This window comes from Pomacea canaliculata, linkage group LG4 (assembly GCF_003073045.1).
Source record: "Pomacea canaliculata isolate SZHN2017 linkage group LG4, ASM307304v1, whole genome shotgun sequence".
In the NCBI taxonomy this organism is placed as follows: domain Eukaryota; kingdom Metazoa; phylum Mollusca; class Gastropoda; order Architaenioglossa; family Ampullariidae; genus Pomacea; species Pomacea canaliculata.
The window spans coordinates 32,074,517-32,088,191 of record NC_037593.1 but is presented as its reverse complement, the minus strand read 5'-3'; the positions used below and the strand labels follow the sequence as shown (position 1 = coordinate 32,088,191).

Here is a 13,675-nt window from a genome sequence, read left to right as displayed (position 1 = left end):
TGTATTAATGCCACACCCACTAATACACAAAAAAATCTCTTACTTTTTCACTAATCAGCCAGGCTGGTTTATAAGCCACAAATATATACAACTTGAAAGCTACACCATAGTCATTTCATCATGTTTTTGACATGATGAGGATGTATGCTTCAGCAACTGATCTGAATGCTTCAATTGTATGCGGCTTTGATTTAAAAATGTAAACTGTTAACACTGTAATGTCAACAGTTAATATTTAAAATGGATCAGCTCATTTAAAAATTAATCCAAATCTTAAAAATCTGCAAACAAGCCAAACTGCTGTACAAGCCGCCTAGTTTGAAGTTGGGGAAAAAGGTCACAGCTTATAGTCCAAAATTTATGGTACTTTGTGTGTGTGTGTGACTGTGTGTGGATCTTTCCACACATGTACGTGTACATGATTCTTTCTTTACACTTTTTTTTCAGTTCAACAATAAGACGTCAAATCCTTGGTTTTACTCACCTGTCTCTCTGCCTTTTCCAGAAACATTCTGTCAGTCAAAGAATAGGCTCGTCTCATGGCTAGTTCTGGGTCTGAACGGAAGCTGCGGTCACGCACCATGTTAATGTGCAGATGACTGGTGGCATACATGGCTGCCTCTGGGCCTCCATGACCATCAAACACGGCGTAATATGACTGACTAGGGCTGTCCTGTATATCACAGTAATTTGTACATGGAACTGTCTAAACTATTCATATCAGGTTATGAAATAATCTGTCTGATTAGGATAGTTCTCAAGAGTACAATAATTAGTAAATGTCAGATTATCTGTCTCACCTAAAATCACCGCAAGGAAAGTGGGTGGCAAGTAAGGTTCTCATATATAATCATATCTTATTGAAGATCCTGTCAGTTGATAATACAAAAAAAAAAAAACCCAAAACAAAGCAGCGTTTTCTTTACAACGGGCTTAATTACAATTTTACGACTAATTTTTAAGAGAATACAGTTTTATAAATACCGTATTTCAAAATGAAGGTAAATATATTGCCATATTCAGATATTGGTACTTTGCAACTGACATTTCATGCAATTATTTTGTAAGACTTTTCCTAGGATTGTGATTCACAGGTTCTTTTGCAAATTTTTGAAAAGAACATGAAAAGACTTTTTATGGTAATTTTTAACTACATCTTAATGCAACAAAGCAGTAACAATAATAAATACTTTTTATTTGACAAGAGACCGAACCTGCAGTTCAAAAAAAGTGTTGAGATCAGATAGAATGACATGACGGTCCTCCATTTTGCGTCGAGTATTTTTGATGGCATGGCTGCAGGCAGGTCGAAGATAGGGCATAGGATGAACAAATGATGGGAGTCGATGATTCCACTCAGTGCAGATAGCATATACTTGCACAGTGACCTCTCTTTGCAGCTTGCGGAGGTCGATTTCTACTGAAGAAAAGGGAACTCAGGTTAGGCAAGAAATGTTGAGCTGAGTGGAGTATAAAACAACAAGAACCACAGATAATAAAATCTGATGAAAAAGCAAGCAGCATAAAATACTTTTGATTAGCCTTGGCACCAAAGCAAAAAGTCTTCTGTGAAACAATGTCAACTGAAAGGAAATAAACGATGTTTACAAAATCCTGTCACAAAAAGAAACAAAACAGCCAACTTTTATTTTTTAAACAATGGGTCTGACTCATTCTCATATTGTTCAGGATCATTACATTCTTCTAGCTACTTGCATGATGAGTAGGCCCTGTATATCACTATCAGTAAAATCACTCACGCATCCTTCGTGGCTGACCTGAAGGGCCATCCTCCAGCTGACTGTCATCACAGAAGCATTGGTAATCAAGCTCCCGAATGCGGTGGTATGCAGCTCTAGCTATGTATACGGCCAGACCATGTGGGCACCCACTGTAGACAGAAAGTTGTTTGTAGATCATCTGACCCTTCAACTGATAAATCATCCACCCATAAAGATAAATGTAAAAATACCTGACTTTATCGCATTTCTCACCCTCTGTTTACTTCCACTAAACTTCATGTCTTAAAGACTAATACCACATACCTGAATCACCTAAAAAAAACTTCTATTTATTTTGCAGAAGGAATTCTAATATTGAAGTCAATCTCCTGCAAGAATTGATAATGTATTAATGCTAATGTCAAATTTTTACTTGTAACAGTTTTGGACATCACTGTTTTGTTTCCTCTTGCACCTGTTGCATCATGCAGTGGAAAGTAATCCACATTTTGGGATTCCAAAAATCAGTTATAGCACTGAATCTATAGCACATTAAATGAACATTGAGAGCTTGAATCCACTACAGGTCTGACGTTTTCAAGAGTTCAAAGACTAGGAACCATATTCCTACATTGTTTTCCCAGGTGATGTTTTCCATTATGTTCTCTCTTACCTAAACAAAATACTCCCTTTTCAATGTCATTTTATTTTAAATTGTCCTTTGCTAAATCTATTTTTTCCACAGAAAAATATAAGAAGTCTTCTTTAGACTTTTTATCACTTCAACTCATCTATGATCTATAATGCAATGTAACATGCTACTTGTAGCAGTTCAGTGTAATCTGTTATGGATAGGCCGTACATCTAACAGAATACTGAAATGTTTTGTAATACATTTCAAAATATCCTGAGAGAAGCCTCAAGACCAGACCTGGGCAAAGGCCGGCCCGCCTCCTGTCTCTGACCGGCCCGCCCGCTGGCGAAGGGATAGTATATATACTATATATACAGTATTGGGTAAAACTAAGTTAACTTTATTTGTCCGGCCCTCTAAAACCATCCCAATTTCTCATGCGGCCCCTTGGGAAAATTAATTGCCCACCCCTGCTCAAGACAGATCATGTATTTTACAAACAAAATCAATAGTCAAAATTTAATAAAATTAAGAAACCTCAGAGAGAAGCTGACAGAAGAGAAAAAAAGAAAGAAGAAAAGAGAGAACTGCCAGACAGGGAAAGATTGCTAGTTGCTCAAAGCATCTAATGTTGCAGCCATGAGTATGTGCTCTGCCAAGGAGATACGTCCAAGATATAGCTAATAGAAAATATCTTCATCTTGCACCACACAGTATTAATTTAAATGGTTATGTGTGCTTAAATACTATAACATGGAATGTTGTAAGAAAAAATTCTCAGCAGCCGATGAGAATATCTGGTCACACATTAAAAAAGATGAGGTGGGTGCTGAAAGAGGGAGCAGTTAAGAGGAAGAATGTTACCACTAATTCTGCCAACAGCTGCAATATATTCAATTAGAATGTGTCATTCCTGGTCAGGTCAAAAATAAACATTGTGTTAACATCCATGCTTATTTCAGACATCCATAACTTTTCACTAAAGAAATCTGAAAAAAAAAAGGCTAGAGTATGTTTTAAAAGAAAAACGACTTCAGTCCTCTGCACCAAATCTACTCTGGCAGTAATGCTATTATGGGATGCAAAACTAGTACTAATCTGACAGGTTCTTATTTATGGCAAGCACTTTTCTGATTAGTGATGCCTGAGGCTTGCCAGATGTCAACACACACACACAGATTCCTACTGTAATTTTACACACACACAAACACAAATGCCTTTCTGCACAACTGCTATTTTCATTTTTATAGAATTACTCTGTTTATTTTCATGTCTATATAATACTGTTCTGTTTATTCAAGAAATAGTTAATCATCCTCTTTTATCCTCACTTTTGAGAAATGCAAATGCAAGATATATATACATTTACAGAAATGCATTCTACCTCTATGAAACAAAACAAATTATCAGAGCGATTGAAACAGTGTGAGCGAAAGTGTGCACAATCTGCACAAAATGAGATCAAAGGCAACCATCAAGATCAGTGAAAAGGGGATATGATCAATGAGACACTATTAAGGAGTTACATCCCTTCATGCCCTTTAAAGGGATAGTAAAGGCAAAATAAAACTGCTTAAAATTTCATAAAGAGTAGGATCAGTCTGAATATCGTCTATCTGTTCATGTGAAAAAAGTTCAATGTTTAATAGGATGTTGTGTTTAATAAGAGATATTACATGGGACTCTTTCATCCTTCGATAATGTCAACTGGATCCCAGTGTCAGCTGATGCAATGATATGGTTAGACATTGCTTGTAGCCATCTTGATTGTTATCACTAATATATATCACTAATCCAACTAACGACACACCACCGATCATTTGAGTTCAAATTCTAACAATGACTGACACTTCCTCTCCCTCGCTGATGTCACACAGCATGTCATAGCCTTTACTATACCTTTAAAGACTAAGACATTCATATGGGTATTCATTTGGATATGCTAATCTACTCTTCTAAACGATGCATCATAAGAACTTTTCATCAAAAATATGCCTTTACAGTTTTCTAGAATATGTTTATACTAATTTTAATAAAGCCACCATGAACATTATATGGCTATCATCACGCTCAATCCTTTTGATTGTAGCAGCATGGTCAAAATAGACAACCAGTCAGAAAATATCCAAACTTCAAAAGCCTTTGTACTTTTACACAATCATAAACTCAATGAAATCCAATTACTCTTCTAGTAGCTGTTAATTAAAAAAAAAGACAATCTCTTTCAAGGGCATTCTGAGACGTACGTACAATACTTAAAATTTTGGGGCAACAAAAAGCAACAGATTTAATCGGTTGGTAAACTATTCAAAACAGAACAATAGGGTTGCAATTTAAGTCTCCCGGTGCATTAGACTCCTACTGCTTCTCTGGCTCTTACAGTGTGAAAATGTACAAGACAAAAAAATGTGTGCCTTTCATTCTAAAATAGAAGTTTAGCATTTTCGCCGTGCAAAACAGTCTGCAGGCCTGTTCCTTCAGCAATAAATTATCCCTGGCAGGTCCTGACTTCTTAGCGCTTAAAGAAATCTTTTTTAATTTTGAAGCTTTTGATGAGTGTGATGTCAATCTTAAAAGTTATTTTTAAATGTATTTTTTAAATCTGGTTGACCTGGTTAAAGTTTAAGCTGAGACATGCACATGGTTTGAAAAAAATAGAAGAAATTCTTGACAGGTGCATTATGTGACATCTTGAAGCATGTTGGAGAAAAAAAAAAATAATAAAAGGAACAGTGGAGCAGATAAAAAAAAAACAACTGAAAGAATGTGAAATGTTATAGAACAAAAGAATATACCTCCCTTTTTAAATGACCCTAGAAACTCCTTTGCTTTATACAAGGGTTAAGGTATGTCGTGCTGATAAGTTATTTTTGAAGCTAAGGGAAAATATATTGTGGCTGTAATGGAAGAGACAGTAGTGCCTCATCTTGTCCCGGACATGGCACAGGTAAAAGGGACCCTAACCCTCTCTGTTACCTTTCAACTTCCTACGGTTTGCTTATCTCTTGTGGGTGGTATTAACAATGTACAGCTGAAAATCACATTTACTTGCCTTTTGAGAACATAACTAGAAAGGTTTAGCCTCCCTGATAAATCAGGCACCCATTTCTTGTGGGTGGGCATGAAAAAGTTTTCAAATCACAGGCCTAAGTGGCGACCTTCTACAGTAAAGTCTGGTGACAGGCTGATGAGCCCCGTCAAACCTTTCATCTCTGCAAGCTGTCTAAAGTGAGGCCTCCTGACGCAGGGTGCAGCTATAGCACGTGGGACATCACCTGCCTGCGCTTCTATTCTACAATCAGCTCCAGCAGGTGGATTGCCATTGGGCTTGGCACGGGTTAGTGATCAGGTCACCATACTTACGGCTTCAACCGGTACCCACAAGCCTTCACTGGCTTGCCGAACCAGTCTAAGGTGTTCCTTTATCTAAGCATGAACTTTTGTTCTGGAGATGCTACAAAAGAGCTGAGGAATACTAGCGCTGCTTTAGTGCATGGAGAAAACAAGTGTTCCTAACTGCAAGTCTGTCCCTCGTTCTGAAAGACGATCTTTTCGCCACCAGAGGCCTGCCATACACTCTTGCTAACCCTCATATCCGCCTTGTTACAACACCTGCTGCCACACCCAAAGACTTTTAATAACCTTCCCTGACGCCCACAATGTGCCTTGTCTTGTCGTGGGACAAAACATGAAACTTCACCCAACATTCATAGTATGTCGTGCTTTGTAACAGACAAAAATTCGCAGCTTCATCCGACACCCACAATAAGCGATGCTTTGTCACAGACAAAAATGCTTACATAGAACAGGCATGCAAACGTGTGCATAAACCCCAGTGGGTATTAAACATCAGCTTATAACAAAAGGTGTCAACGCGCAGGCGGAGTGGTGAAGGACTGGTTACAGGGTGGGGTGGAGAGGAGACAACACGCGACAGGAGCGGGTGGCAAAGGTGATGTGACAGACGACGACAGTGACGGGGTGGCCCCGGAGTCAGGGTGTCACTGCTTCGCTGTGCTTGTGATGCCACGACTCCGCGGGGGACTGCGATTCAAATCCTACTTTTTTTTTTTCTCGAATATTCAGATACAAATTCGCTCTCGTTTAGTGTACTAAGAATGCGCACGCGCAGCCACACAATTAAAGTTTATCGCTTCCGGTGAAGTAAAGTTAGAAGAAAAACAAAAATCAAGACCTGGCCAGAAATCGAAATCAGCGATGATGATAGTAACTTTAAAAAAAAGGTGCACAAGCACTCACATGTTAAAGCGATACTTCAAAGCACTTTTAAACCCTAGAAACGAATAAATAATCGAAGTACAAACAGAGGGGAAGAATGAACGTGACTAAACATTTCCCGTCAATTATTTCACATGACCTGTACTTCCGGTAAGAAGTTGAGGGCAGTTTCTGCTACCGGTTAAACGGAAGTTCAGATGCGCCCGTGAGGATCTTCAACTGCACTTACCATGGAAATTGTGTGGGTGGGTAGATGTTGGGGGGAGAGAGCACGGTCTGTAAATGCGTGAAGGCAACTTTCGTATTAGGTAAGGCGTGAGCGCATGAGTGCATAATGAAAGACAAAATGAGTTTGTTAAGTACAGTCGGTGTGTGCGTGCACGCGCATGAAAGGAGGAAAGAGAAAGAATGATTGTGAGTTGTTTTTTTTTTGTTTTTTTTGTGTGTTAAAAATGTGACCACATTTCGGGGAAGTCAGGAATAGTGATGTCTCTGAGTAATCTGATTAACAGCTTAAGAAGGAATGGGGGTTGGGGGAAGAGGGTGTATTAAAGTATTCCTATTACCTTCTGTGCGTATCTGAGCGTGTATGGGTGTAACCAACGCAAAATAAATATGCAAAGGTTCTGCAGCATCCGAAACTGCGGATTGTTTTTGGTGATGTGTGCACAAAAGCCGGAACTGGCGCGCAAACACGCGAGAAAACAGACACCTTCATCGAGGCGACCGTTTTGATAAACGCGAAGTTTGCGCCAAGCCGAAAACTAAGAGTGAAAATTAAGACCGGAATTTTCAAAAAGTACAGGAGGGAGGTGGGTCGCAAGAATACAAGGGAGGCCTTCAATCCTAGCACCCACGAAAACATGTGCTCCTCCTTCAGTCTGGTGAGTGCCCAAAGGGGAACATACGTTTGCGTGTAAGCCAGTCCGATTTACACAAATCATAAAACCAGAACAAAGATTGAGGAGGGACAAGGCTGGAGTAACTGCTTCACTTCCGCTAACAGGACGAGAGAAGGGGTACAACGCCAAGGCGCCTCTGCGCATGCGCGTCGTCCTGTCTTACCCTGCCAACATCCGGGGTTGGTAACGCTACGCATGGCAATAAATGCCACTTGTTTTTACAAGTTCAAGAACATCAGAGACGATAGAGAAAAGGACTGCCATTTCATTCACGGGAACAGATAACTTACGATGGACTAAACCAGGCACTGCACTCATCTTTTTCCGATTTTCCTTTAGAGCAGGGGAGGGCAATTAATTTTCCCAAGGGGCCGCATGAGAGATTGGGATGGTTTTAGAGGGCCGGACTAATATAGTTAACTCAGTTTTACCCAATACTGTATATATAGTATATATACTCTGGGGCGTGCCAGCGGGCGGGCCGGTCAGAGACAGGAGGCGGGCCGGCCTTTGCCCAGGTCTGCTTTAGAGCCTCACTATTTTGTTGCTTTCCCAGCAAAACACGAAATTTGCCCAGTTCATGAATCAGGGTATGTTTGGGATAAATTCTGTTACTTTGAATGCATGCGTTGCTTGTATGTTTTGTACATCATGCAAGCACTACATCATTCACTAGATAATGAGCTGAAGAACACAGACCTATAAGGCAAGATACTTTATTCGTTGAAGCGGTTTTCTTACCATTTGAACTGTAATACAGTACCTCTGTTATTATTCTTACGACCAAAATCTCTTAGTATGAAGTATCTAATTTATAACTGGAACTAATGCTGCAAAAAAGAAAAAGTCGAAGCTTTAAAAATGTTAAGATTTCCGTCTAATCCCAATACAACCGTCAGCGTTAACAAGAAAAGAAAGTTATAATTATTACCAGTATTGCTTATATCAACTGCAATCTCACAAACATCGAGAAATAATAAACATTAAAGAAAAATGTATTTCCCAGAGGCGAATTGTTTTCAGTGCATGGATCGAAAGAAGCCGAGCGCCAGTGGTCATCAAATAAAATATTTGCTCATTTTATAGAAGACAAATCAAAGGGTTCTTCAGAGGGCTGTCAATAATTAAAGATAAAAGCTACGGACTAACATAACGATGTAAAAACAAAAAGTAAATTGGCTGTTGGTGTCCTTCCCTCTCTGCACACAAAAAGTCATCACAAATTCACTGAATGTTTCGAAAGAGAAGACAGTTGGAAAGGTATCTTGCAGCCTTCATCTGAAGCAAGTTTTCATGCCCGCAAACAGTGCAACATAGACAGAGCTAGCTGCCTGCCCTCAAGCTTCCCCCACACACTAAACATTGATTTGTCAGCGAAGCCGCTAATCTTTCAGTTCTTCCTGTGTCGGAGTGCATGAACGGTCCATGGATCTGTCAGTCCGGTACCATGCGCCTAAAATTTTCTTTTAAAAAGTCATGTGTCTAGAAACCTGTCCATATTCGCTCGGAAGAAATACAGAAAAATAAATAAAGAGGATATATTTCTTCTGTAAACAAAACACTTGTCACTGAAATTAGAATTCGGCGGGAACTCTTGAAGAGATATAAGACTCATTTCCAATCGTACAGAAGTAATACTTGTTGTTTCAGTCTCTCTCCACCACACGTCTCAACGCTCGCATATCACTGCCGAGAAGGCGACAGGGCAGCATCTACTGCTTTCTTAGCAAACACGATCAGGATGAAACAGATAAGAGAACAGAATCCCGCCTGTCACGAGTCAGAGCAAGAAGAGACTACAGCTGTGTCTTCACAGTGTTATCTCCCCCATCCACCACCAACTGCCTCCCGAGTCTTGGCTAACGGGCTTCGGTGCTCTTCCAGGCCTTATCACGAGAAGGAAGCCTTGATCCGTTTATCTGCAGGAAAGAGACATCCGTCAGAACCACGCAAGGCACCAGAGGCGGGCAAGTCCTGCCAGCCCACGTGACCCTTCCCCGGCCTTGCTAATTGCCAACATGTGTTGGAGTCTACGAGTCCTGTCTCTCTCCTGCCGTCTCGCAACATTAACAGTGCGGTCCCTGTGCCTCTCGTCTCTCTCTCACACACCACGTTGACATCGCCTGCATATCGCCTTCTCACAGCTACACAATCCGCCCCACTGTTTTGCCTTTTTTGTGTGAGTCTTTCAAACTTTCGGATTTTAAGGCTTCCAAAGTGGTACATCATCCCCCACCCCTTTAACTGCGTGTTGCGTGCAGGCCATGGCTTATTAACTATACTGACGGTCGTTCTGCAGAACCCTTGCAGCACAGCCACCCGATAACACAGACATCCAGCCCCTGACCTCAGACCCCGCAATCGGGTCTGGCTGTAATTATCATGTGACCTGAGACACTACACTTACAGGTCATGGTCGTACGGTTTATAGTACAAGTGTACTCTTTGACTCTCCTGAACTTAAAAAAAAAAATGTTTATAATCTCAAATATCCTCAAACCAACGGCACGAGCCTTCAAGTCGATCGGAAAAGGATCAGGCCACGGAGAGCAGTTGGACAGGAGTCCTGTCTGCACCTCGTGATTCCTCGTTACACTGGCTATTGGCAAGTCTGACGTGACGACAGCCACGGACCAACGACACGATATCACCGGCACGAGTGAGCGAAGCTCACCAGGAGTAGCTAATGCGGAGTCTACAACCCTTTCTTCTTAAACCAGATTATTTTCTATATTAACCGGGTTCGCAAAGAAGTGTGTGTGAGAGCTGAAGATAAAGCAGCGGAAGAGGCAGGAGTAATCGTTATGGTCATTTCACACTTAATTCCACGACATATGGTTATGGGACTACTTCTATGCCTTTACAGTTCTTGATCGTTGTTAGTAGTAACCTGGCCCCAGCGGCCAAGTACAGGTCACTTGCCTGTTGATGCAACTACTGTTTGTATTACGAGGTCAACAGTGCAGTGCACTCTGTACACCTGACAGACGATGATTAGTGCGCGCATTGCGTCAAATAGAACAAGGGGAACCGCGCGCTTTGGACGCTGTAGTCAGGTGAGAAAATACTCAGATCACGTGGGGCCGTAGTTGTGAGCTAGAGGTAAAGCCATTCATACCTCTGGGTTTGCTTTACCAGTACCTCTTTGCCAGATAAGCAGTGAACCGTATGCATAAAACGGACCTCTAGATTACCAGCCCACCTGTGTGGTTTAGGCCTGTTTCCAATTACGATACCCCGTCGTGTTTCCGGTCCTACCTAACCGCGAGGTAAGGTTCTTTCTGCTTCCACCAGAGGTGGCTTAAGTCCCGCGGTGTTTGACGATGGGCGCGAAACCTAACGGACTCTCACCAGAAGACGGACCCTGTCCAAAAACCGACGTGTGCCGCCGCCCTGTCTGACCAGGACTTCCTTTTCCTTAATCCACTTGGGCAACGCACGAGCAGACCACCATTTGTTTCTTTCATTGTAAGTGCGATCTGCAACATCAGCTAAAGTAACTTACTTCCCCGTCCAAGTCTGATTGTAACTAAAACTCAAACCCCAACGATATTAGCCCAGGATGTATACATCATTATCATTATGGACATCTGATGATGTTCTCAAGCTATAACACACACACACCGACTATTAAACTGTTATCGACACATCATTCAAGTTGGCGAAGACACAAAATGATGTACGCCCGTTGTCCTAGCCAGTCTTCAGCTGCGAGAAGACTCGTGAAAGAATAGTGTGGGGGAGGGTTGGGTGGTAAGGGGGATATAAGAATGTAAACCTGTCTCGCTGTCAAGCTAAAACTTAAATCTCACAGACGGCTGAAGTTTGAAGCAGCTGATCTTAATACAACAAGCATGGACTAATCTGATAAATGAACTTTTTTCCCGAGCCTCCAATCATAGCAAAACACATACACTCGGGAACAAGCTGTGTTCGCACAATGGACATTCAAACGTAGTCTTGCCAGGAAAGAAACTTCGTTTTAGGGAAGTGCTTTAATGTTACGGAAAAATTCCCCCAAACGAGTTTCATCCTCATTAGGAAACAATTGCTGATTGAACGTATGCTCCTTAGGCAGCTTACTACCCTTGAGGTTGCCTCACCACCTATCCACACCTACAGCAGCAGTCAGCGGTATGAGGAACCAAATGCAAGATGTGGATCTGACCTCCGAGGTCTGCCCACAGTACAACATTAAAATGGTTTTTGTCAGTCTATCCCCTCGGTAGTCACAGCATCAGTACACAGCTACATCGTCGGGGCAACGCACACTTACCATACTCGGAAACGAAACAGAAACCGAGGAATAGCGCATGATTATGCATGCATGCTCCACCGGGGAGTAGAGGACAAGTGCTCGGCAATAAAAACCAATCATCTTTCTCTGTGTCCCAGCGTTGAATGCAATCCAATAGCCTTCAAAACTCGGGTCCCATGCAAGGATGAAGTCACTTTTCAAACGGGCCCCGCGTCAGCTCAGCTCAAACATGGCGGCGGATTAGCGGGATTAGAGTTCAGGGCTGTCCTCGCGCCGCCATGCTGCGGGAGTCTGCGGCATTCTGTCTTCCCAGGACCTCTCCATCTCCGATGACATGGATTTGGGAGGCGGGGAAGGGGGTCAAGGAAGTTCGTAGTCAAAGCGGACACGCTGGTTTCTGATTGTTTCCCTGGGGCTGTGACGCCTGTGTCATCGAAACGTCTTCAATACAACAAGTGGCCGCCTCCTGTAGTAATCGAAAATGTGATTTCATGGAGTTTCGTAGGCCATCATATAACGACAAAGTCCCCATGAAACCATTTTTTTTTCTTTTTGCTGCTGTTTTTGGCGCAGACTGCTATATGGCCCACTGTGTTATATCTTGTTAACCAATCCGTCCATCTAGCCAGCCGTTCGCCAAGTGTCATAATCATAAATGTTCACCGCATCTACGCAACCTGTAGACCGCCATGATAAATGTAAGACACTTTTTAACCAATCGTATATATAACCAAGTCTTGACGCCACCCCTAATTCTCCAGAGGTTCGTTGCTACCAAAAGAAAAGAAAAGAAAAGAAAAGAAAAGAAAAGAAAAGAAAAGAAAAGCAAAGAAAAGAAAAGAAAAAAGGCTAAGTCTCGTGATCGACCAATGAGAAAACATTTTTTTCCAAGAGGGTAGTATGTGTTGCAGAGGACAGTGCTCGTTTTGCCGACCTTGTTCGCTTGTCGCAGAAAAACCGGCAAAATTTGCGGTTTGGATCCAATTGCTGTTTATGAGCGATACAGCAGAGACCACCACGTTTGATCACGTGGCCTCGATGGTGTAAAGAACGCCATCTGAAGACAAAGCCACGGCGAAACAATTCTACCACCTCGACTCGAGGTTTTCCACGGGGCTTAATCAGCCTCGTCCGCGTCCTCCTGGCTTGTTAGTGAAGCAACTAGCCAAGCACAGCCTTTTTTCAGCCTCCCCCTGCTGCTTCCTACACTTCAAGGCAAAAATGTAGGAACTTCTTGAGGACCCCCTCCCCTTTCTCCTTACAAGAGACTGAGCAGGAGGAAAGAACTCGCAAACGCCTCAGGTCTGAGAACACTCGCCTTCTGTTCCCCCCATACCCCTCTCCGTCCCACCCACCCCGGCATCAGTCCTACACAGGAGTGTGAAAGCATAATGTTTATGTTTACGAAAAAGACACGCCAACCATTTAAAGTCTTTTTTAAACACGCCGCCATGTTCTTTGGCAACCCTATAGGGCTGATCGTTAATCCTGCCTCGCATAGAGAATTAACCACAACGAGAAGACGGTGAGAGATTAGCTTAATCCTTACCGCCGCATCATGCACGACCCGCGAGTTGAAGGTCTTTGGCAGCACGCACACCGACGGATTTCAACCATTTTCGCACTCAGTACAAGAATGGGGGATATGGATGCTGGGGTTGGGGGGAGAGGGCAGATAGAGAAGGGAGGGAGATGGGAGGGGTGAATCGTTAGCGATTCCTCTCGCTTTGATCCTCCCCAGTGTCGGGAAGGTCTTTCCCTGCTCAATCTTGTCCTTGCCCGCTACTAGACGACGATTCTTTGGAGAGGCATGCTCCGCGGGTAGTATGTGGGGGTAAATAAACTAACTCAGTCTCGACAGCTCAGCGCTTGGGATAACAGATCAGATCGCTGTTGTCCGATTAGTGTGAAAATTAACAAA

At 42.4% G+C, this 13,675-nt stretch overlaps 1 protein-coding gene across 4 annotated transcripts in view; it reads right to left on the bottom strand.

Annotated features, from left to right (window-relative positions):
- Window positions 1–13,675, bottom strand: part of LOC112561124 (protein phosphatase 1F-like) — a 35,034-nt gene that overhangs the window by 10,595 nt on the left and 10,764 nt on the right. The window contains exons 2-4 of one of the 4 annotated variants that reach the window (XM_025233371.1): window positions 1,761–1,891; window positions 1,215–1,420; window positions 485–673 (exon numbers count right to left, since the gene is read on the bottom strand). In XM_025233371.1, the coding sequence (XP_025089156.1) occupies window positions 485–673; window positions 1,215–1,420; window positions 1,761–1,891 (526 nt within the window). The remainder of the gene's footprint in view (window positions 1–484; window positions 674–1,214; window positions 1,421–1,760; window positions 1,892–13,675) is intronic. The other 3 variants (XM_025233372.1, XM_025233373.1, XM_025233374.1) reach the window with 3 other exon arrangements.